The 25,357-nt window shown below is 45.4% G+C and overlaps 1 protein-coding gene across 1 annotated transcript; it reads right to left on the bottom strand.

Moving 5' to 3' along the window:
* Positions 1-129: 129 nt before the first annotated feature.
* IMPA1 (inositol monophosphatase 1) lies at positions 130-20,716 on the bottom strand. The gene is made up of 9 exons (XM_075549536.1): positions 20,624-20,716; positions 16,649-16,711; positions 15,705-15,838; positions 14,036-14,140; positions 11,596-11,641; positions 8,925-9,033; positions 6,625-6,733; positions 2,871-3,022; positions 130-1,607 (listed from the first exon to the last, which is right to left on the bottom strand). Exons 2-9 carry the CDS (start codon positions 16,709-16,711, stop codon positions 1,492-1,494), a joined length of 834 nt encoding a protein of 277 aa, XP_075405651.1. The 5' UTR covers positions 20,624-20,716; the 3' UTR covers positions 130-1,491.
* Between the last annotated feature and the right edge of the window lie 4,641 nt (positions 20,717-25,357).

Genomic DNA, 25,357 nt, shown 5'->3' with positions numbered 1-25,357 from the left:
TTAAAAAAATTATAAACAGAAAATAAGACCATATATTAAATCACAACTCCAACTCAGTATTTATAGTCTAATACAAAATCCCTTAAGGTAACATACACCATAAGTGCTAGTAATTAAATATAAATTACATTTTAATTTAAAGTTTAATTCACAACTCTCAAAATTGTACAACCGGTCTTAAAAAACAATGTTGAGATATTTTAAGTACACACAACCAACTGTACAGATTTAGAATTATCATGTGTCTTCATATTTGATGTACTGGATAAACATGACAATGAAACTACCTGGACCTTAAAAACCTTACAGAAGCGCCTTGTCTGTTTTCGTTATTAAACCGCAGGCCCACGTGAAGCTTCAGTCTGTTCTCGTGTCGAGTGACAAGGCTAAGCAATACAGGGGTCCTTTAAAAACATCAATGACTGGTACAACTGTCTTTTTAAGTCTGAGAAGCTAAAGACATGTAAGGAATTCTTAAAGATTGAATAAAGCCCACTAGAAGCAAAGTGAAAGAGGAGTTTGGGACAAAACCACACAGCTCAAGACTAGCAGACAGTGTATTTGCCAGTGTGGGTTTCCTCTGCACAGCCAATGGGTCTGTCAGCCGGGCTGTTAGTAAAACGACATGCTATATCTAATGACATCAGATACCTGACGAGAACATTTCTATACTGTCGTTTGTTCTCTCTCACCTTAAAGTGAAAACAAATAATCATAATACTGAAATGCACTGTTCCGACACTGCTAATTGAAGACATGTCAAGCAGGGAAACCTGGAGGTATGAAAGGTAATGGAAATGGTATGTGAGATGTTTAAAAGGACACCCACGACATTTTTGCTTGGAGATCTGAAGCTAAAATTGAGAACGGCGAGCTCATGACTTTATGAGTGTCATTCCTAGCAACTGCGGCCGCTCACACAGTCGCTTTTCCAAAACTGCTTGTTCGCGGAGTCTGCTGCTGCGCAGGTGCAGTGCTCGGTGCCGCTGCACCCCGCCGAGGGGCGCAGAGAGGGCTCACTGCAAACCGTGCAGCCTCCCCGGGGAGGGGCTCATGACGCCGCCACAAATAAAACAGGGCTTTTGGAAGTGGAAGAAAGTTTTCCCCCAAGAAAGTTGATTTTCTAAGAGGACTACGCATCTGAATAATAAGTCACTAGTTCAGGAAAACATATTTACTTAATAACTCAAAATTGCTGATTGGCTACGACACTTGAAGTGATGCCTTCCATTAAGTCTCCAGCCTTGATATTTTTCACAAGCATATTCTTACACACAAAACGTTTGGAAACAATGAAATGGATTATCTCATCTGCTCTTAAATACCTAGTCTCAGTAAAATACGGAACATTTTCCAATTGGTTAGACATCAAAAGCCATTTAAATAATGTATTGTACATGTACAACACATGCCCTCAATTTTCTAACATCATCAATGTGTAGAAAATTTGGAGACAAGCAACTGCAGCGGGGTATGTTGAAAAGGTTGGAATTAGTCTTCGTCGTCGCGTTGAAACGGTATGATCTGGAGTTCTTTGGCTAGCCTTTCGGCTAATGTTCTGTTACACGCGGCGATTATTCTCCGTGACATCAAGTCGAATGGCCCACCTAAAATCAAACCAAAGACGGGAAGGGTGATCTACTTTGCATAAAAGTCATTCCTGTAAAATTAGTTTAGTAGTCTATCAATCCCAACATTTGATACTCCAGTTAGCATCTTAAAAATGTACTATTACATAACCCAACCAAACACACTTGAGGAGTTCTCAACTCATATGAGTAAAAATATTATCCTTTCCTCTCTTTTTAATTTTTTTTCCATTTATTCTTATCAGGTTTTTTTGTTTCCACATCTTTGAGCAGGAAATCTGGCTTCACTGGATGTTCATAATCTGTTCCTTCCCGTTTCCTAGTTCCTTTGTTCCCCTTTTCCAAGTGCAGCTATAAATTCCTTTAACCAAAATCCATCCTTCCCTTTAAAAATGTACCATCAGTTCAAACCAACTGAGATAATTAAAGATTATTGTGCCAACCTGGCCAATAAACACATGTGGGATTAATTGAAGGGCAGAGAAATAAATGGCTTAGTAATTCTCGCCTTTCTAGTTCTTGGATTTATTGCTTTCAGCTGCCTTAGCCAGTTCTCTGCTTCAGTTGGCAAGGCTCACTTCCTACAAGACATCCCTGAGGAGAAGCCACATGGACCTACCCCGATGCAGCCCTGGGCGCTGGAGCAGCCGTGTGGAGACCCCTGCCAGCGCTGAGATGCTTACACACTCACTGACTCGGCTTTCCTCCTGCAGTCGGCGTCAACGTGTGTGTTTTATGGGATGGAGGAGGACTTTATGGATTGGTGTTGGACATATGGGCTAATGTTGGACTTACTGGCTTGAGCAGCACTGGGTTATGATGTTTTCTTGAAGTGCACTTACCCTTTATATAAAACTCTTTTATACATGAGTTTCTGTTGATTTGTTTCTCTAATATACTCAGACTAACACACCAACCATCTAACCTAGGACCAGGCCAGGGCATGAGCGATAGGAAAGCAAGTCCGTCTTCGACTGGGAGAACGGTCAACACTCAAATAGTTCTCAGAGGCTCAGACTCGGGGACCTGCTAGGCCTTCTCTCCTGCTTCATGAGATCCTGTCACTCACGTTTGACAGGCTTGGCCACGTACTGTTCATCCAGTCTCGAACTCCCAAGTAGCTGTTCATCTGTTTCTTCTTTGGATTTTGCAGAAAATTTCACACCTTGATCACTTGGTTTTCAGAGTTCAAAAATATAGTATGCATCACATTTTAAAATAAAATAGCCTAGATAGATAAAGTACAACAGATGGGAAGAGAGTGATGCCCCGTAAGTTTACCTGTTACATCCAGCAGCACGCCACCAGCTTCAGTAACAATGATGCCGGCTCCCGCCATATCCCAGCAGTGAATTCCCATCTCGTAATATGCGTCTGCTCCTCCCGTGGCCACAAGGCACATGTTAACAGCTGCTGTGCCAACGCCTCGGATCCTAACAAACAACATTCAACCCTGTGACCGGAGACTATACTCCTCTCTAAGAAGGCACACCTCTGTAACTGCAGTTTATTGTAAGTATTGAATGAGAGAACATGAGGCTCTCTGCAGGATAAATCTTTTCATTTTTTTAAGATGGTAAGATTTCACAAAGTATGAAAAATCTAAGTATCATAGTACCTAGGAAAACCTAACAGCGGTTCTGCAGGAGAGGAAAAGAGAACGTCTGCTCCCATCAAGACTTAGTTTCCAAAACCCTGCCCCGATCTCTATGAATCAGGACTGACTCCAGGGCGTGGGCTTGGCTTCATTTCTAGTTCTTGAAACTACATGAAGGACAAATGTGTAAAGATTTTTTAAAGGTAGTTTATAATGTAAATATGAGGAATCTATCATGGTGGCACAATTAGGCCTCACAAAGCAATCATATGAAAAGACAAGCATAAAAACAATGACGTTAATTTTTCAGGCAAACAAATCATTGAAGGCTCGCATATTCACATGTATCCAAGCATGTAATATTTTACACACACACGCCAAAATAGAAGTAAAGTGTCAACCGAACCAAACCCACTCCTAAATAGTGATGCTCTGAAGGGTCCCTGAGACCAGATCTTTGTGGGAGCAGACAGCCCATCTTCCTCCTGAGGAGCGGCTGGCAAGTTTGAAACACGAGCCGTGTGGTTGGCAGCCCAATGCTTAGCTTCTGCAACCACCAGGGGCAAGCGCGTTAAAAGATCAGGCTCCTGGCGCTTCCATTCCCGGGCTCCACACAACCCCAAGCCCTCTGGGGGAAATTAATACGGGTTTGCCTTTACACAGCACTTTTCTTTAAAAATATACCAACCTAAAACAAATGTGGACGCTATTTGGTAGGCACTGTAGTAATAGGTCATTCAGGGAAGGATGATCAAGAAACACTTAAACTGCTGGGTGAAAGTTAAATGGGGAGCAGCCTTTTACATACTGCCAAGCAGCTCCCCGCAAGAGCCAAAGTGATGGCAATGGCCAACGCAGACTCTCCAGGGGTCTGAACAGAGTCAGTATACCCATCACCAATAATGTGACAAAGAGGTGTCCCGCCACTCCCGCTTGATGCACTGCAGGGAAATGTCACATTCCTGCCGAAAAGCCGCAACTCATGAGGGAACAAACGAAACAGAAACAAGTCAAGAGGCGTTCCATAAAATTACTGGCCTATGTTTGCAAACTTTCCAGGTCGTTGAGGACAAAGATTGAACCAAAACTATTTCATGCTAAAGGAAACCAATGAGAAATATGGATAAAGGCCATGCTTGATCCTGGATCAGAATTTTTCTTCCAAATTTGAACATAGGACCTACATTAGATCATGTAACCAATGCTAACTTCCTAATTTTCACACTCGTAGTCTAGACATGACTCATGACTAGGTAGGCCTAGTACCCCAATTTCCATCAAGTGCATGCCCATCCAAGTCCCTGAAGGCAAGATGACCCCAGCCCTCCCTGGGCTGGGTAGGCAGTCTCAGCAGGCACAAAGTTGGCCTCAGGTCAGAGCTTTTCACATTGCTGGTCAATGGTTGGGAAAGTGGAGGCTTTCTACTTCCGTACAGATTCACACTCTTGGAAACCTACGGGGCAGTTCCACCCTGTCCTATGGGCCTCCTCGAAGGTGGAATTGACTCAACTGGCAGTAAGCTTGGTGTTTGGTTTTGGTCAATGGTCAGAAAGAAGCCAAGGAAGGCTGACTCATGTAGAGATTCCAGAAGGGTTCAGGGCACCCACTGTAAAGCACAGCCTTCTCCACCTGGAAGCTCAATACAGATCGAAGACCAAAGGGCCTCGTTGAGAAATAAACAACCACCAAGTGCACTGCCAACAAGATAGAACAGAATTCAGACCAAAGAAAACAGATACATCAATAAATGAAGAGGTCTAACATGTCCACTAAAAGAAAAACATTCCCAAGCTGCTTATGAAGCAAAACTACTTTATGCTGTATCCAAGAGATAGGATTAAAAGATTTGCCAAGCAGATGGAAATAGGAAGAAAGCTGGGATTATGATCTTGATAGCTAAGTGGGCTAGGCATAAAAGCATTAAAACAAGACTAAGGATACTTTAGTGTTGAAATTATACAATGACAGTATATATAACAGATTGAATGTATGGCCATCCAGTAACATAATACCCCTGATCAAAATGGACTCAAGGACACAAACAACACTGAAATAAAAGCTCCAAGAAATACAAGGAGAAATACACAGGTAATCGATTTTAACACATCCTTTCCAATGATGCAGGTCAAGTATTCAAAAACTCCAAAAACAGAGTAAGGTAAGTCTTCTGGCTATGTAGGAATGTTGTACTCTGATAACAGACTGTACCTTTTTTCAGTGTATATGGAACTTACAAAAAGTGACCATATACTTAGACACAAAGGTCTCAACGTATAAAACGTGAAAATGGAATAAAACTCCAAATAAAATCAAATAGAGAAAAAAAAAACCCTCTACACAGAAACTAAAGAGCATGACTCTTTGATGAAAGAGAACCGCATCTAAAAGGACAAAAGTTTTGAAAATTACTGTATTTTTTACACAAATCATGCAGACCAACTGTCCCGCCGCCCCGCTAATTATTTTCATAATGCGCTATGCTAATTTTCCTTTCACAGTGGCCTGTAAAACAAAAATTGTCATAGCACACTGAAGCCAAGGCCTTTGGGGGAAGGTACAAAGGTAAAAGGCAGGTTCAAGTTATTTGTGTGAAAGTATAGTCTAATCAAACCACTACATGGCAGAATCTATGGGATACATTTAAAACAGTTATCATATGAAAATTTATAGTCCTAATTCTAATGCCAGTAAAAAAAAATCAAAGAAAAGAAATCCACTTAAAAAGAAAGTGAAAACTGTGAAGGAATAAAATGTCTTAATAAGGCTCTTCTATTCGTGTCTCTCTAACCAGTCCTGACTCGGTGGAACCACACAAACCAGGCAGGAGATTGGTCACTTTGAGTTGCCGCTCCCTGGCTATCAGGAGGAGCCCTAGTAGAAGGGAGTGAAAACCCACAGCCACTGGGAAAAGTAGCCCCCAGGGCAGCACTGGCCAGCTCTCCGACTGCAGCGGCAGCAGCAAGGAGAGCACGAAACAGAACAGAGGAGCAGCACCGAGACTGAGAGATGGGGAGGCAGAGCAGCAGCAGGCTGATTTCCTTTCCTGGAAAGAGGCTTGGCTACTGACTGAGGAGAGCTGTTGCTAAGGGGAGAGAGAGAGGGGGACAGAGAGGGGCAGAGGGACTGAGAGCGGGTAGAAGGGAGCAGTGAAGAGGGATGAGCGAGGCGGGGGCAGACCTAATACAATTATGAAACAAATGGGGTAAAATGCTAACAATGGTGAATCTGGGTAGAGTACACAGAGTTGTTTGTACTGTCTTATAACTGTAATTTCTAATAAGCTTCAAATTATAGTCAAACAAAAATGTTCAAACTTACAATTAAAATCAAGTTATTCATCCCCAGTCTGTTAATGAGAAGCTCATTTCCAACGAAACGCCTATTCCTCTAAGACATGAAAGCTACTGAAACTGCAGGTGGGAAGGAGAAAGTACGTACCCGTGAACAGGGATGCCGAGTAGCTTTTCTATATTTGAAAGGATAATTCTGACAGTCTCTGGTGTTCTGGAAGAGCCAAACTCTGTCACCAAGAGCGATTTGGTGATATCTAGAAGAGAACGTATTAAAATTAATGATCACTAGCTTTCCATCACTGGAATTCTAACAGAATATTTGACATTTGTAATTGAGAAAAAGGGACAGCATTTTTATCCCTCTTTCTAGTTCCATCAATTTTGTTCTTGCTAACTCTTTAAATACGAGAATCCTAGTAAATTTCTCATCTCCAAGTGATCCCGGATACATTTGCCAGACTCTAGCTTCCACCAAAAAGCACCGAATATACATGATTTGCCTGCAGATATAAGAACTTTTTAGTAGGCAAAAAAGCAAATACCTCAAAAAAAAAAAAAAAGAATTTAGAAATCAAACCCCATAAAGAATTTGGATATAGACTTGAGCGCCCTCTGATCCCCTGGAAGCACTGTGGGTGCCGTTCAGGGCTCCTGCTGACGGCGCCTCTGTGTTACACTTCCACACTTCATGGTTTCCCCCAGGTGAAACGGATCCCTACCTGCTTCACTGCTCCCAAACGTGTTTCTAACTAGTGCACTTCCTTTAACCATTATGCCATTAAAATATTCTGGAGAGTGGAATACATGACTACCAAGAGGAAGAGAACCATTTCCGTGAAGGCTACCCCATTCTATCAACGTGAAGATGCCCGTTTCTCACCTCCCCGAAAGAAGGATGTGTCTTTCGTTTCATGCGGGTCTTGAGAGTTCAACGAAAATGCAGTGGGAACAGATCCGCTCTCATATTCAGGGCAGACAAAGCAAGTATAAATGAGTGAGGGGGGAAATATAAAATTCTAGAAGGCCTCTACACACAGGCTGCTTTGTGCGTCTAAGTCTCTGCTGCACTTCAAGAAATCTGAATGGGCAAACATTGAAAATGCCCGACGAGGTGACTACCAGGGAAGGACAAAACAGAAACCTCACTGCCGAGGAGTCTAGTCTGACTTACAGTGCCCCTGTGGGACAGAGGAGAACCGCCTGGTGGGTTTCCCAGACTAAATCTTTACGGGGCAGGACATCTCCTTTCTCCGGAGGAATGGCTGGAGGCTTTGAGCTGCCGACCTTGCACCTTGCGGTGAGCAGCACAACACATAAGGCACAGGGAAAGAAGGAAAACGCCAGTCATCTCGCTAAGGAAAGATCATTGTCCTCCAATTAACAACTTAAACTCTGTTTCCCCCTAATTCACTCTCACAAAGCACTGGTCCCATTGGCATCAGACAAGCACTCTATGAAGAATTTGAAATGCAACTACGGAAATAGTCTTTAAAAAAAACCAAAACTTTTATTGGGGCTCTTACATCTCTTATCACAATCCATACATTCATCCAGTGTGTCGAGCTCATTTGCACATATGCCGCCATCATCATTTTCAAAGCATTCTCTTCCCACTTGCGCCCCTGATACCGGCTCCCCATTTCTTCCTCCCTCCCCACCCACCCTCCCTCACAAACCTTTGATAAAGTTATAGATTATTATTTCCTTATCTTATATCATCGTCCATTGACCCTCACCCACTTTTCCATTATTCACCCCCCGGGAAGGGGTTCTAGATTGATACTTGTGATTGATTCCCCCTTTCTCACCCTCACCATCCCCTAATCCTACTGGTATCTCTACCCTCCTTGTTGACCCTGAGGGGTTTATCTGTCCTGGATTCCCTGTTTTGGGCTCTTATCTGTAGCAGTGTGCATGCTCTGGTCTAATCCGTTTTGTAAGGTAGACTTGAGGTCATGATAGTGGGGTGAAGGGAGCACCAAAGAGCTAGAGGAAAGTTCTGTGTTTCACCGGTGCTATACTGCACCCTGACTGGCTCATCTCTTCCCTGTGACCCCTGTGGGAGGGGATGTCCCATACTGAACTTCACAAAGACAGGGGGCCGCCCAGCCTTCCTCATTCTTTTCTCCCCGGAGCACGGTGCTGAGCCTGAAATGTTAGTGGAGCTACATTTGGTGCCATGACTCCACCCAGCAAGCTGGCACAGAGCCAGGCGGCATTTGCTTCTGTGGCACAGGAGGTCGCCATGGGGCAGCGCCAAGTCAACTGCCCTTAAAGATGACTACATTCAAAACCGAGTGCCAAACCAAAAACAAGGGAAGAGAGCATGAACACGCCTGATGGACTGATTAATATTTGGCGATTGTCATAGGTTAATCTTTATTAAAAATACAATCTGAGTATGCAATAATTATTCCAGCAAAGATGAGGGAGCGCGGAGCCTACCTTCTTGTTGGGAAACCTGTAGTCGCTGGCCATTACAAAAGGCGCCTTTTCCTTTCCTGCCTGTGTACATCTTGTCCTCTACGCAACTGTACACCACTCCAAACTCCATCTGCAGAAAGAAGCACCTCTGCTTTACCAGTCCTGCTCAGTTTTCTTCTTCACAGCAATGCTTTCTCTGAGTCACACGACAACCTGGTATACGGACTAGTAATCATGTGTTCAAACGGCTACATGGGGGGGACAGTTAAGTTGCCAATTTCCAGTTTAATCAAAGGGGGACAGTCATCAGACCTGAGCTTCTCAGCTTCCCTCCTACCCATTTCTAACGTGCTCTCTCTCCTTCCTGCTTGAGATGGAGATGCAGATTTCCTGCCCCCCAAGACGAACCCTTCTATCTCTTCTGCTTAGCTCCTGCATAAAATCTTCCCTTAGCTCTAATCCCTTCAGGATGCTGTCCTCTCTTTCCTTTCACTGCCAAAGAGTAGCCTACAGATGCAAAGAGGTAGTGTAGTGGTAACGAGTTGGACAGATCACCACAAGGTAAGCAGTTTGAAACCACTAGCTGCTCCATAGCAGAAAGATGAGGTTTTCTACTCCCATAGAGTTACAGTCTCAGAAGCCCACAGGGGGCAATTCTACCCTGTCCTATATGATGACTGTGGGTCAGAACTGACTCAATAGAAGTGAGTTTGAGTCTCCTCTTAGCAGTCTTGGTGGAGCAGTCGGCTAACTCCCAGGACAGCAACACAAACCCAATAGCTCCTTGGTGGGAGAGAGATGAGGCTGTGTGTTCCCACAGAGATTCAGTCGGAAAAACTCTTAAGGGGCAGTTTGACTCTGTCTCGCAGGGTCACTATGAATCAGATCGTACCCAGCGGCAATGGGCGTTCTCTTGATACACTGCAGTTTTACTTCTGCCTCGACCATTCATTCTGGCGAACCCCTTCACAGAGATCATCAATGAACTCGTACAGATCAAATGCCTTCTCTGAAGAACCTGAGACTATTGATCATCAGCTATACTTTATGTTGGGGCAGTATTCTCTTTGTTCTCTAACTCATTGTTAGTAATTTTTTAAATCTTCTTTGTCTCACGTTAAAATTGTGTAACTTTTTCCTCTTCTATCCTGTCCCCTCGAGCTCTCTGCGTCTTTTCCAGCTCACAGTTCTGGCTTTCCTTCGTCCATCACACAGGTAGAAAGAACCTCATCTTCAGATCACCCATTCGTCTTGCAGACACCTCCGCCAGAGAGGTCAAAGTCACTCACCACCTGCTCATACTTCACCTGTTCTCCACCAGCCTCCTCCTTCACATCGTCTCTCCGGGCATCCCTCAGCCATGCGCACTCCCCCTGAGTTCAAAAGCCAGTCCCACTCGGCCTGGCACTCGTTACATGGCACTCTCCACGGTGGGGAAACCTTTTGTTTTCCCTTTTCCCCCAAACAAAGCCCTGAACGCATGGTGCAGAGAGGCTGCGGTGCCTGGACAAATCCCATCGTCACCCTCCGCTGCTGCCACCCTGTCCTTTCCCCACCCACGCCAGGCGCTACGACTTCTCCAATCTTTTCTTTCGCATCAGAATGCCTCCCTTTCCCCCCTTGCCTGTCAAATCTCTTCATTTCCTGAGGCTCAATTCAAAAAACCAGCTTCTCAGAGTCACTGCTCTGAAGATTTCTCTCTGCACAGAATCCACCAATCACTGCTATGAATCCTCTCAGTCCCGCCGCCACCCGCCCGCTCCCAGCATCTCACTTCTGCACTCAGCTGTGCGGCCCAGGACAAGGACAGGACAACGCACAGCCCCAGGGGGACTCTGTGCCAAATGCTCAGTTACCTCCTTTAGGATGTTTTCCCTTAGCACCACCTATGACAGAAGCTTTCCTATGTATTATCTGTCAGTTATTTCCACAGCTTTACCAACTGTCTTGTTTACATGGTGATAAAATACATCACAAGCTCCTTGCACATAAGTATAACTGATGTTCCTAAGAATTTTTCATTCTATCGCCAACAAACTAGTGAAACAGCAAGGACAAACAGGAGCTTTGCATTGTACTGGGTTTTTACAATCGGGACCCTGGTGGCAAGAGTTGTTAGTTGCTCAGTTGCTAACCAAAAGGTCAGGGGCTCAAGCCTACCAGGAGCTCCCTGGGAAAAGAAAGCGCTCCCTGCTGCGGAAAAGATTGCTGACCTTAGAAGCTGGCAATTCTCTTCTGTTCCACACGATTGCTATACATCATAACTGACAGAGAGATGTAATGAGTGTACAACTACATGTAGGTTTCTGAACATCGGCATTTTCCGCCCAGCCGGCAGCCGGCCACTTCCTGGTCCCGAGGTCTCCTGCATCCACTACCTCACACGCCCCCTCGTCCCTCAAGCTTTTCAGTTCCCATTTGAACTCCTGCAACAATTGGACGCTGGCACGTAAGCTGTGGTGGCTGAAGAAATGAATTGGATTTCTGTCATGAGTGTGTACTTTCTCCTTAGAACTCCAGTTTCTTAAACAACAGTAAACTTCCTTCACTGGTAAAGTACAATGACGTACACTGGGAAAAATGCAGATGTAAAAACTGAATATACAGGCAAATATATTCTGAAGACACTGTTCCCTTTTCTCAGAAAGTACAAGCAAAGCAGTTGATGCACCACACGTTTAAAACAACTTACCTTCTTATTTACAACAAAGCCAATCGAAACAGCTACAAATGGAAATCTGAAAAAAAAAAAACTAGTGTTAATATTTTTTCATAACACAATATTTTACAAAACCTTGCACAACTATACATAACCCTCCTCCGCACAAAAAGCAAAGCCGAGAGCGTGTGTACAGTATATGACCATTCACATATATTAGGGGGAGATACAATGTACATATGAGGGGGTACCCAAAACAAACAAAACAAAAAGTGTGTAGTTCATGTTTTCCCCTCTAGGTGAGCATCCAGCAACGTGCTCTGAGTTAGTGTCCCCAGGGCCATCACCTGGGAAGGTTCTCTCTGGTCACAGTGAATTTTTCGTAAAAGAAGTTCCAATTTAGCCTTGTTTTTTGTGATGGCTGATTTAAGAGAACAGCGTATGTCTGTGAAATTTTGTTTTCTGCTCAGGAAAAATGCCACAGAAAATGTTGGGATGTAGAGCACAGCTTACAAGGACAGCACTCTGGGAAAAGCTCAAGTGGACGAGTGGTTTTCTTGTTTCAACGAAGGCGAAATGTTGATGGATGACAAACCTTGTTCTGGATGTTTATCACCTTCCCAAACAGGTGAAAATGCAACAAAACCCGCACATCTCAGTGAGGCAGTTTTTGGCAAAAAACAGCATGTCTCTCTTGCCCCACACACCTTACTCACCTGATCTCGCTCAGTGAGACTTCTTTTTGTTGCCACGAATGAAGAGGGACATGAAGGGACAGTGATTTGATGGCAGAAGAGGTGAAAAAAAAATGAGGGAGGTGCTGTCAGAGCCATCCAAACATGAGGTTTGAAAAATGTTCACAAGAATGGAATCACAGATTTATCAAATGTATTAAGTGTGTTGGAGAGTACTTTGAAGGTGATAAAGCTGTTTTGTAAAAAAACAAAAACAAAAAACTTCAATACAGAGCTTTGAACAAAATTCCAGGTTTGGTTTTTTTATTGGTACCCCCTAGAATGTAGGGAGAGCGCCAGGTTGGCGCAAGTGGTTAACATGCTTCTACCCAACAGGTGTGGCTCAAGTCCTCCCAGGGGAGCCTTGGAAGAAAGGCCTGGTAATCTGCTTCCAGATTATCAGTCTTTACCAACCTCATGGAGCAGAGTGCTACTCAGGCACACTGGGCTTAACTCCATGGCACCTGCTTTTCAGTTCAAGCACCCACACACAGAGGCCACTCCACTGTGACCCGTAGGGCCGCCCTGGTCGGAATCGGCAGGATGGCAGTGAGGGTGCACACGCACACACAGGTTGCTTCTACTGGCATGAACGCTCCACTCCGACAGCATTCACTAGGAAGTGGTACCAACAGTCACTTCCAAAGACGGGCACTAGCTAACTGGGGCCCTGCTCTGGGAAGGAGAGTCTGCACTGCGTACCATTTTCAGGAAAGGCCTTCAGAACATGTCGTGCAAAACGGAATTGAAAGGTAATGGAATTTTCCCCACAAACGTTTAAACTCTCTCGTCTATCTTTTGAATATACTATTTTAAAAAAAGGAATCTTGGTGGCTAGTGGTTAGTGCTGGGCTGCTGACCAGCAAGGCCAGCAGTTCTCACCAGGAGCCACTTAGAAAAGAAGAAGTGGCCTTCAGTTTCCCTATGGATCCGCACACTGGAAAACCAGGATAGAATGTACTATTTGCTGAATCCTTGGTGGCACAGTGGTTTCAGATTCGGCTACGATCCCCAAGATCAGAGTGCAAAACCACCAGTAGCCACTTGGGAGAAGGATGGGGCTTTCTACTCCCATAAACAGTCAGTCTCAGAAACTCACCAGGGCAGTTCTAGCCTGTCCAGTAGGGTCACTGTGAATCGGCACCGACTCGAAGGCAGTGAATTTCCCTTATTTATTTGTTTGTCTATTTATTTATTTTATCATGCCAGCACCCCCTCACGCCCATCCCAGAAGGCATTCTCGTCTGCTTTACGAAACACTGGGACTAGACTGTTACTTGTCCCTGCCCCATCTGAAAAGTAAACTGCTCGTGACACCACCTGCTACAGCTGTACAGTGGTTGAGCACGTGCACTGAACTTTAGGACTCACAGTAGACCCACGGTCGGGAAAGTGGAGAGCATGCATTCACTGTAGCTATTGAAAATAAAGCTTAGCAACATAGTTAGCGCCAAGCTTACAGTTTAACAAAGAGAGATCATACTGTAAGCACTACTACAATTGTTTCCTGTTCTTAATTTAAAAGATATGGCAACTCCACACTCTTTCTCACCCCCCCCCCCCCAGACCTGGTGGAAATTATGCATCTTACATTTTGCTCGACTCGACTAGACACTCGGGCTAGACAAGCATAAGCAAGTTGCACAGTTCTCTCAAGTGTTTGTGTCCCTGAAGAGGTTACTCTACCGGTTCATGTTGCTAATTACAGTAGTTACAGTATTAAAATTGTAAAAACATACCTATGCACAAAGTTAGTGGTTCCATCAATAGGATCAATGATCCATGTCGGGTTGTCCGTTAAGGTACTTTTCTCCCCAGCTGCCACGGACTCTTCGCCAATGAAACTGAAAGCAAGAGGGATACATCCCTTTACACCACTTTCAACAGGTTTCAAACCACAACGCTTCCTTAGCCACACAGTCTACTGTGAAACACAACCGCATCTACATCCCAGCCTTCTCTCCTGCAGCTCATTTTCTTCCTGTGGAGGCCGAGAGGGTGAATACGTCTTATTTCACCCTGAGCAAAGTCATGTGAAAAATTACAAGACTGTCAATTGTAAAATGCATTAATACTTAAAAAAAAAGAGGAACACAAGGAGCCCTGGTGGTACGTGCAGTTTGCATGAGGTTAGCAGTTCAAAACCACCAGGCCCTCCCGGGAAGAAAGACGAGGCTTTCTACTGTAAAAGTTTCATTCTCGATAACCCTCAGGGGCAGTTTCTACGTTGTCCCATGGGGTCCTTATGAATCGGAATTGACTTGGCGGCACTCAGAAACCAAAACAAGAAAAGTTATCTAATGCTGCTCAGTTCTGATGATGATTTGTTATGGAAAACAAAGCAGTAAGTGTTATGGATTGAATTTTGCCACCCCCAAAAATACTTTTGTAAAACCTGTGACTGATGGATTGAACTAACTCTCACAGCAAGAATTCTCGAGACAATACACATGCCAAAGTGGCTACATCTGTGGCCTTCCGCTGAAAGAGGACCCTTCCCGGAGCACCTTAGGAACAGGACAAGGGGGTCTTTTCGTTTTCAGGGCGCGGGACTAAGGTCTCCCGGATCTCCTAGGTTTCAAGGAGTCATAGCGCACATCCTGAGTGTGAGGCTGCTGCTAAGCTGGGACAGGAAGGTGAGGCTGCTGTGCTGAGGGACGGAAGAAGAGGGCCTCCGGGACTCAGAAGCAGGGCTGCCGCTCACATGGACCAAGAGAAGGGGGCAGACTAAGGCTGAAGGAACAGAGTGGCCATACTTGTGCTGTGTTCATTCCTGTTCTCTTGTACCTCTCTAGGAGCTAAATCCATCGCAAGGTGTGCTGGTCAAACAGCCAGGATTTGAGTATTTTTGCGTCAACTCTCTAGTTACCAGCGCTCTGCTATAGCAAGATGTTTGCGATACGGAGAAGAATACGGAACGTCTACATAATGTTGAAGGCAGCCATTGGTCATGGGACTGCTCCCCTTGTTTTTGTTAGGTGCCGCCAGGTCTGTTCCAAGTCACGGTACCCCAGTAAGAGAATAAGCGACTTCTTGGTCCTGTGCCATCCCCATGGCGACCGTGAGGCTTGAGCCCATCCACAAGAAGAGCCTCACTTCCTGGCAAACAATCTGAACACAGGAAGCAGGTGCTCCTGCTCAGGATTTGTGACCCTGAGTCAATCAAGTTTAGGGCTGATTAGGAAACGTTCAAATGCATCACCATCAAGAGTGAGGTCACGGGGCTTGTCTTTGTCCCATGATTCTCGCATGATCCTGGCTCTCTGGGTTCTTGAGCTGCCCGCACCTCTCAAGAAACTCATTTCCTCCTAAGGGAGCCACCACCAGCCTGTGTGTGGAATGAAAATTCTAGTCTAAGACAGTGGCTTCACCCTGGAGTTCATTTCGTCCGCTTGAAATAGTAAGTACCTGTGAGATGGGTATTTTTCTTTTATGGCAGAGAGAAGCATTTTTTCAACTTTTTGGTCTGTCGCCGTTACCAAATCAGCTGGGGAACTTTTAATCATGACATTCATTTCCTTTTTCAGAGCGTCACAAACCACCTACGGAGAGTTTTGGGGGGTAAGCAAATAGAAAATATGTAAGTGATATTCAATCAAGCTACAAAGGAAAATAAAGCAATGGCTTAAACATGGAAGCTCTCTTAGACAACATTCTTAAAAATGTCTTCAGTGCTAAAGAGTCATCCTTTGGTGCGATGGCCTCCTCTGGACCAAAGGATATCACCTTACACCTTATTTTCGGTTCACAACTGTCAGTACAAGATTCCCAATAACATGATTTGAAGACACAGATGCGTGTGTGCTTCTGCATCGAGCTGCCTCGCGTTGATTTCAGGTGCTGCAAGCCAGAGTTCAGCGATTTCAAGTCAGAGACCTTTCGGAATCAGATGCCCAGGCTCCTCTTCCGAGATGCCTCTTGTGGATCGGCGCCGCCAACACCTTCACCTACAAGCAGAGTGCCGTACTGCTTGCATCACCCAGGGACTGCTTCATTGACATATCAAAAAATGTGTCAAACCCACTGCCTGGGAGTCGATTCCGACTCACGGTAACCCTATCTTCAGTTCCCCAGAGAGTAAAATTCTTTACAGCCTCAGTCATGTCTTTCCCCCAGGGATGGCTGGTGGATCTCCACAGCTGACCACAGGCCAGTACCCCAGCGCCAAACCGACTGTGTCACTGGGGCTCCTTATTATTGACAGGGAGATAAATCTTTAGCTTTCCAAAATACTCATTCCGTTTAGAGTATGAAGAAAAAAGACGACCGATTAAAATGTGCTCTGTATGTAACAAGGCAAACACACACAGTACGCATGACACTGAAACGGAAAAGAGATGTTCAGTTCATACCTCTCCAGCTTGTCTTGCTAGGGTCACTGCATAATCCATGCATTCCTGCCAAGGGTCGACCATCTTCAGAATAAACCAAACGGACATTAGCAGAGACATTACAAATCTCTAGGCATCTTAATTAAAGAACAGTTCATTCAAAATATATCACTAGGCAAAATACTTTCTGATTTTGAGACAGCCAGGGATGGAGTCCAAAAACGGGATCCACCATTAAGGGGTCAAGTGGCCCTCATCTACGTCTACGGAATTCAGGACGCAGGGACAATGTCAGTAAAGCAGAGGAGCGCCTTCTACTTGTGGTGATAGGTCCAGGTTAACAGTCTATTTAGCTCCTTTGTTTCAGGTTTAACTTGGGGTGGCATTGGATTCCTGGCCACAGGTCAAAGTTTCAAAGCTACAGGGAGAAAGTTGAGGCTGTCTGTTCCCGTAGAGATTTACCACCTCAGAATCCCTGTATCGGGTGGCTGTAAATTGGAATCCATGGATGGATTCCAGTGATAGTTTCAGTTGGTTCATTGGCCACTAGTTACAGTGGCGGGAGGCATGCACACGGGAATCTGAACACAACTTCACCTTCCGGGGGGTGGCAACCTGCATCCCTGGACAAGATGTGCACTTGGGACATGGCCCTTCCCCACGTGGCTCCATCTCCAAGAACAGCTGCACCCCCGCTCTTATTAGCACCACCCAGCCCTTTCCTAATAAATCCCATCTTCTACAAGGAATAACTATAAACGCTGCCAGTAGGTAACTTGGTGCTGTCTCCACTTATTTGTGAGATGCAGGCAAGGGCGCCTGGAGCCCTCCTGGGGCCTCTGGCACCGTAACAAGGTCGGCATTTATTTCCATTTTATTTAAGATATCAAAATTTTAATTCCAAATTCCAAGAAAAGCCAAATTAGTCCATTTTTTGCTGTGGAAACCTTTCCAGAGCAGAACATACTCTGAAAACCCACCGCCACCGAGTGGATTCTGTAAATCTACGGAAGCAGGCTGCGTTATCTTTCTCCGGCAGATGGGCTCAAACGGGCAGCTGTGGGTTCACAGTCCAGCGCTTAATCACTGTGCCACCAAGATGTCTCCCAGAGTGTTCCCATGCTGTCACGTAGCAAACACACACTCGTTTGGGGAAAGGAGAGGAAACAGATCATGATTTGGATTATGTCAAAACGAGAAAGCCCTTGGAAAAACAGCTGACGGAAGACACGAACATGTCCTTCCAGAACAGGCAGTGTGACGGGGGCTTTGCATCAGGCCGAGTCTTTCCTCTTAAAGGAAGCTCTAGAAATTAAGGGCTGGTATGAATTGTGATGAGTTCTATAAGCCCCCAATAAAATGATTTATTAAAAAAGAAAAGAATGAAGGGCTTAATGCTCAGAGCTTTACATATATTTATCTCCCCACGGTTGTACAGACAGATGACATCGTCAGATTATCAATCTAGCTCTGCCCTGATGGTGTGCTAGCTAAGAGCTGGGCTGCAATCTCCAAGGTCTGGAGCTCAACACTGCCAGTACTTGTGGGAGAAAGACAGGGCTTTCTACTCCCCTAGCAAGCTACAGTTTTGGAAACTCACAGGGGCAAATGAAACCTGTCCTATAGGGTCGCTATGAGTCAGCATTGAGCCAACAGCAATCGAGTTTGGGTTTGTTGTTGTTATTGTTTGGTGGTAAAATGGGTTACATGTTGGACTGACTGCTAACCACAGATGTGCAGCTAAAACCACTAGCCGCTCCTCAGGAGAAAGAGGAAGCTTTATACTTCTGTAACAATTTAGTCTCAGAGCCTCGTGGGGACAGTAAGCTCTCTTGTATAGGGCTGCAGTGAACTTTCTGGATGCAGCAGACAGCTCTAAGAGAGGAGCAGCAGCAGAGCCAGAAGCCAGAGCATGACACAGAATGATGGACTTCCCAACCAGATTTCAAGTCAACTGAGTGTTTGGGGGCAGGGGTGGCTTACAGGGTGATGTCTCTGGGGCAATAATTGGGGAAGTTGGGTTACTGACCCAGAGAAGTGGAACTGAATGCATATGGGATGAGGCTTACTGGAGGAAGGGGCCTTGGGCACTTAATTCAGGGAGTTAGGTTTGCTGGCCCATAGAGCTTGAGCAGAATGTCTTCCAGTTGAGGTTTACAGTGGAGTGGTATGCCGGGCCTTTGGGCATTTACTAAAAGAGCTGAAAGAACATTGTAAAATGTCCTGATAAACAACTCAAACTGGAGCATTTCTTACTGGTGTTACAACTTGATAATTTCCTCAATAAACCCTTGTGTAGCTATTGCAGTGCATATTACACAGTAGGGAGATCAAGTGAGGAATATGAAGACAGTACAAAGTCTTCTTAAACCAAACAGTAGTTTAGCTTAGTAAAGAATATGCCTTGGGCAACATGTTCTTTCAAGATCTACCCGTATGGAATTACACTGAAAACAGCAACTTAAGAGATTTGATAGCAAATTTAGGAGTAAAGTAAGTTTATGTTAATTGGGTAGCTAAAACAGAGAGGAGGGCAAGCATGATTGAACAATTCAAAGACTGTAATCTGCGCCGCTACATCATACATGCAGAAATTGTTGAGTTGGTGTTTGTTCTACTATATACATTCTCAACAGCTGGATCACAGGCTGTATGCAAAATCAAAGGGACATCACAGAGGAGCTCTTACCTGGTCTTAAGCATCAGGTAAGGACATGACTAAACCAAGATTTGATTTTTAAATAAAGGGAAAGAGCATAAATGAACTCAACTACAGGACACCCAGTTCGAGCAGGCTTGGAATCAAAGGAAATGAGAGGAGGGCACTCGTCCAGATTACTCACTGCAGGACCTTAGAGATAAGGACTTTGATTCTGGGACTCCTTTCCCTCTGGCTACTGAATAGAATACATCTGTAGCTGGAGCAGAGCAGAGTGACTGGGTAGACCAAATAGGTTCAGGGCACAGTAGAATCTGGGAGGCACTGTTGGGTTAACTTTGGACTAACTAAGCAAGATCAGAGGCCTAAACCCCCCAGTCACTCCGCAGGAGAAAAATGGGGGGGGGCATTTATGGGTAACCGGTGAGTTTGAAATGCTGACCTTGTGGTTAGCAGATCAACTGCTGAAAATATAGACCCCGAACTCAGAGGAGAGGTATTGCTTGCAGCTATAAAGCCATTGACTAATAATGCGTTTCCTCTTGACAGCTGAGGCGGCAGCAGCTGGAGTCGGGGGTCTGACCACTTTCTTAGACCAGAGAGAACACACATTTAGAAGCTAGGAGGGAGCCTTGGCCCGGAAGCGTTATTGCAACTTTCTACAGCAGCCCTGGGACACCGGGCAACGTCTTCTGGCATTTTAGTCCTTTGTGGGCATGCCTTACCTTCCCAACCCGTTTCTAAACCACTTCATGGTAAGGTCAAAGTTGATTCGCCTGCCTTTCCCCCAAAGCCACAAACAGTGGAAGGATTTTCAATGGTTTCTGTCCAGGTCACAGCCTTCTGGCGGTGGGGGAGCTGTGCCACCACTTCCCTCCCTCCGAGCTGCAACTATCGGAACCGCACTGATTCGGAACCAGGACGCAGCGCCACCCTTCCTCCAGGGCTACTGAGGTGCCCGGATGTGGGAAAAGCCTCCTTCTCAAAGCTTCTCCCGAGTCGATGGGGGTGGGGGTGGTGTGAAATGGGCAGGGTGTGTGTAGGGGCAAGGAATGGGAAGTGTGGAGGGCGGCGGGGGGGGTGTTCTGCAGGCACTGCCCGGTGGATAAAGTGGGACCACAAGGGCGCAGGCTCCACAGTAACAGTGACCGTCCATCTGTAGTGGCCTTGGGGCACGCGGGACAGAGTAAGCAGCCCGCAGGCTGCTTCCCCAGCCGGGACCACCGACCCACGCACGGCGGCCGCTGCCGGGGAGGCTCCCTCCACGCCGCCCAGGCCCCGAACGCACAACGAGCCGCCCAAGGGCCCGAGCTCGGTTCGCTGCGCTCGGCTCTCACCTTGCGCAGCGGGGCGATCCGGTCTCCGCGTTCCCACACAGCCGATGCTTCCGCAGGGCCAGGGGCTGCCGGGGACAGGAAGTCAGCCGCCCAAGGCACCGCCCACGGGGCGGGAACCTCTCGGTAGCCCCACCCCTAGCCCCGCCCCCGCCCGCCCTTCCTTCCTCCCTCCCGCCCTCCCTGTCTCCTCCAAGCTCCGGCGGGCGGTCCTTGCAAGGTTCTGGCTCTGCCCGGGCACCCGCCCTTCTGCTCGCCACCGCCGCTGCCAGTGGGTACATGCGCACTCGATGCGACCGACCCCTAGAGCAGCGGTTCTCAACCTGGGGGTCGGGACCCCTTTGGGGGTTCAACGACCTTTTCACAAGGGACGCCCGATTCATAAATGACAGTAGCAAATTCAGTTAGGAAGTAGCCACGAAAATCATTTTATGGTTGGCGGGGGATAGGAGGGGGTGAAGGGGGGGTGGGGCGGTAGTCCCAACACTGGAGGAGCTGTATGAAAGGGTGGCGGCATGAGGAAGGTTTAGAACCACTGCAGGCGCAGAGGCTTTTAAAGAATAAATCTAAAGCAGCGCTAGCGCTTCCAATTTCCTTTATCCTGTTCCCCCTTTCTGTGGATTCTAAACAGTGAGTTTTCCACTTTCTGTTGCTCACCCTTCTTCCTTGTAGATCTTAGCATGCACATTCTGTTGCAGGCATGTTGCAAACTTGCCCTACAGATTGCCTACGATGGAGACAGTGGTCTTAGATTCCCAGGCTGTGCGTCTATCCTCGCTCCGAGGGCAGATGAGCACGGTCTCTGTGAGGGTTGAGGCTGTACCTCCTTACGGGAGCACAAAGCTTCATCCTCGCCCACTGAACCGCGGGTCGATTTAACGTGTGACCTTGTGGTCAGCAATCCAACGGGTCACCGAAATAAGGTGACCAGATTTTAACATTGGTAAAGCGGGACACCATTGATAAAACTCACATCCCGGCGAAATAGCCACGTGGCGGCCGAAAACCGTACACCCTAGCTTGTGGAGCATTCTCTCCAAAAATCGGGACTTTTTAAAAAACGCCATGGGACACGGTGAAAATTGTTAAAAATCGAGAGAGGAAGGGAAGGAAGGAGGGAGGGAGGGAAGGAGAGAGGAGGGAGGGAGGGAGGGAGGGAGAGAGAGAGAGAGAGAGAGAGAGAGAGAGAGAGAGAGAGAGAGAGAGAGAGAGAGAGAGAGAGAGAGAGAGAGAGAGAGAGAAGCTAAAATCATTTCTGCCAATTCTAAAGAACATCTGGGTGCCAAGGTGGCCTGGCATATGGAGGGAGGTCTGCTGCCTCAGGACCCTGCCAGGCCCAACCCTGGCTCCTGGTGTGATGTCTAGGTCACCGTTCCAGTCACCCCTAACTGGTGAGTTCCCTCTGTGGGGCTGTCGATATTCCTACCTGCCAATTGTCATCCCTCCAGAGAACTTACTAAGAATGTTAACTTCAAAATACCAGAGGTGAGACCAATGCCTTTCTTACCCCAAGGAAGAAGGCCCATGCTAAGACACAAAATGGGTGCGGTCCACTCTCTCCTGTGGGGTCTAAGGACTTGTACACTCACTATCAAGAGGCCACTATGGGCACCCAATTACACTCTGCTTAGCTTCTGAAGTGGACTATTTTTTTGTTTGGATGGTTACAAAAAATTTTGTTTTGTTTTTGCTCAACAACAGTTTTAAATTTTCATTTTGAAAACAGGACTTGAATTATTTAATCTTGATGAATTTCATTTTTTAAAAAGAAATGAGATCATGCCCCCCAAACAGTAATTCACTTCTCCACTCCCACCTCTCGCCAGTCATGTGGGCATCACCCACATCCCACATGCCTGTTATTCAGATGGTGCCCACTCTCCCATCTCTCCCCACACGACTGCTCTGAAGATACAGACTAGGCACCAGTTGTCCCATGGAGCTGATTACTTTTAAAGAGTAAATCTTTCCCTTAACATGTCTACTTTCTTAGTCAATAGTCTTCTATAGCATCATTCCAACTCCCAGTGACCCAACAGGAGGAGTCGAACTGCCCCTGTGGGTTTCTGAGACTAAATCTTTGAATAGAAAAAGGCTTATCTTTTTTCCCAAACAGTGGCTAGTAGTTTTGAACTGCTGCCCTTGTTGTTAGCAGCCCAACATATAACCCATTGAGCTATGAGGGCCACTATGAGTTGGAATTGACTGGATGGACGTCCGTTTTTTGATTTTATGGAGTCACTCAGTCTATATGGGGGTCTGTTGTGTAACCTGTCATGGCTGGGTAAACCAGATGGTATATTAAACAAAACAGTTTCATGCCATTCGTTCCTCAACAAAACAACACAGTTGTTTTAATGAGTTCATCTCCATCCAAATTTTCAGACAGGCTTACTATGTAAAATTATATTCCATGATGTATTTATGGAAAGGCTGCAAAAATTCATGGAAAATGAAAAGATAAGGGAAATTCTCTGCAAACTTTTTGAAGTGTCCTCGTATTAAGAGAGAAATACAAACTATTTCAAGGCCAATCGTGTGCTTTCAACGGCTTTTCTTAAGGAACAAGACCATTCAAACATTCATAAAACCAGCTGTCTTCCAGGCAATCCCAACTCATGTGCCTCGGTGTGCATTAGCCTGCACAGTGCTCCACAGCGTTTGCAATGGCTCATCTTGCAGAAGATCACCAGCTTTTCCTCACAGGAGCCTCTGAGGGGCCTCCAACCTCCAACTGTTTGGTTAGCAGTCAAAGGCATTAACCAGTATTTTGTCACACATACGGAAACAATAATCATAACCTACCATATATGTGTTAAGTATTATTCCAAACATTCTCTCAATAACTCAATACGATAGGTCAGTACTAAGATCATCTTGTTTTCTTTTATCAGTAGAATTCAGGCATAGATCAGTCACTTGACCTAGACCACCCACTGAGTGACAGACAGCAGGGATTGCAGACCCAGGCACAGTCTGATAGTCTGGGTCCATGATCTGATCTTGATCTTTCCATGTCTTTCTTTAAAAAACAGTTTTATTGGTCTGAGTCTTAATTAATTTAATAAACATTTAATGAACACCTACTCCGTTCTGTTATGCTAATCACTGTAGGGAATTCAAAGAATAGTATAGGTTGCTACCCTCCGGAAGGTCGCTCTTTGGTTGTTTCTATGACTATAAATCAACAGCGGTGTTTCGTTAGTCTCCTAAGCCAAACCTTCTTCGCTTGACCCCGTCATCCTCCCAGTGGTGCTAGGGTTTTGTTATAGAATCACAGGCTCATCAGAGTGGAACAAGGGCTAAAACCCTCCGTCAAATAATGTTATTTAGAAAACAGGTGTAGACAAGTGTCTTGCTTGAGGTCACAGGATTAGCGATCAAAGTACAGCCAACCAGAGAGGCAGATCTCCCATCTCCTAATCAGTGTCACAAAGATTTATGTAACTTAAGTGTATGCCTATTTAACTATATTTTAACCCCTTAGGTAGAGATTTCCACACTTGATCTTAGCCAAAAGGCCGAGAAGCAATGGGGTAGGGATTTCTGTCTACAAGATTCCTGTATGAATGGATTGTGATAAGAGTTGTATGAGCCCCTAATAAAATGATTTTAAAAAGATTCCATAGTAAATTCTTCCACAGGCAATATTCTTTTCACACGGTGAATTATGACCACCCACCACCCCAATCTGAGTCTCTTATGAGTCCTGGTTTTCATAATGGCATTTGGTGAAATTAGAAAAAAAAGAATATTAGTTATCCGCTATCAAAGCAAACAAAATCCCTTAATACTACAGGCAGGATGGAAAATCAGTGCATAGTAAGTTGCTTTAGATGCCATGCCTAGTTACCTGATTAATATTTCAAACCAATGAGAGAGATAGAGTCAAATGTTTATACTGATAGAGTAACAATAGCATCCAACACTATATCGGGGATTGCTTTAAGCACAGTACATGTATGGTACCATTTACGAGACAACTGGAGGGAGTTGACATTATCTTCATTTTTTAAGATGAGAAAACTGAACCCTGGGAAGATTAAGTAATTTTCTAAAGTCATAAAGCTAACAAACATAGGAAGCAGGATTATTCATAGTGCTATTTCCTGTTCTTGTTGCCCATTGTCCTTCGAAGTGTGGCGCACTGGATGTAGGTGACAAAATTTCCACTGAAAATTCAAAAGTAGTATTAAAGATGCACACCGTTCATGTGGACCCCAACCTAAATTTCAACTCTTTATTTGAATAATCATGTAGAAGTTACTACGTGAGAAATTGTGTGGAATCTCAAAATAAGTGCACAGACTTCTCATGCTCAAGGATTTAAGTCCAAGGGGGGGAGATAAAATAGGGACACTAATAGCTATGACCTGAGCCAGGTTGTACTTAATACTGTAAGCAGAGAAACAAAGATTTCACTTACAGGTAGCCACGAGGGGGGTAGCAAAGCTTTAGGGCAATATTTGAGTCAGATGTGTAAGATTTTTGAAATCTAAATAGAGACTTTAGATCTAAATGGGGAGCAGGAACAGCCTGAATAAGGACATATTCATGAGACAAGTCATCTTTGATGGAGGCAAAGCTGGTTTGTAACGAGATGGAAGAGGAGGTAAAACGGACTAGAGTGTAATAAATTACTGGCTAAGGAATATAGACTTCATTCAAAAGGCAGAAAGACTTTATAGCAGAGAAATTACATGGTCAAAGACAGACTTGGTTAAAGATTGACCTGAC

The sequence above is a fragment of the Tenrec ecaudatus genome, chromosome 5 (assembly GCF_050624435.1).
Source record: "Tenrec ecaudatus isolate mTenEca1 chromosome 5, mTenEca1.hap1, whole genome shotgun sequence".
Classification (NCBI taxonomy): domain Eukaryota; kingdom Metazoa; phylum Chordata; class Mammalia; order Afrosoricida; family Tenrecidae; genus Tenrec; species Tenrec ecaudatus.
The sequence above is the reverse complement of the archived record's forward strand: the minus strand, read 5'-3'. Positions and strand labels throughout refer to the sequence as shown.

Coding starts and splice junctions, on each gene's coding strand:
- IMPA1 (XM_075549536.1), bottom strand. CDS start 16,711: ATGGTCGACCCTTGGCAGGAATGCATGGATTATGCAGTGACCCTAGCA. Junction 9,034..11,595: donor GCTTTGTTGTAAATAAGAAG/GTAAGTTGTTTT, acceptor TTCTTTCTGCAG/ATGGAGTTTGGAGTGGTGTA. Junction 1,608..2,870: donor CGTGCTGCTGGATGTAACAG/GTAAACTTACGG, acceptor GTTTGATTTTAG/GTGGGCCATTCGACTTGATG.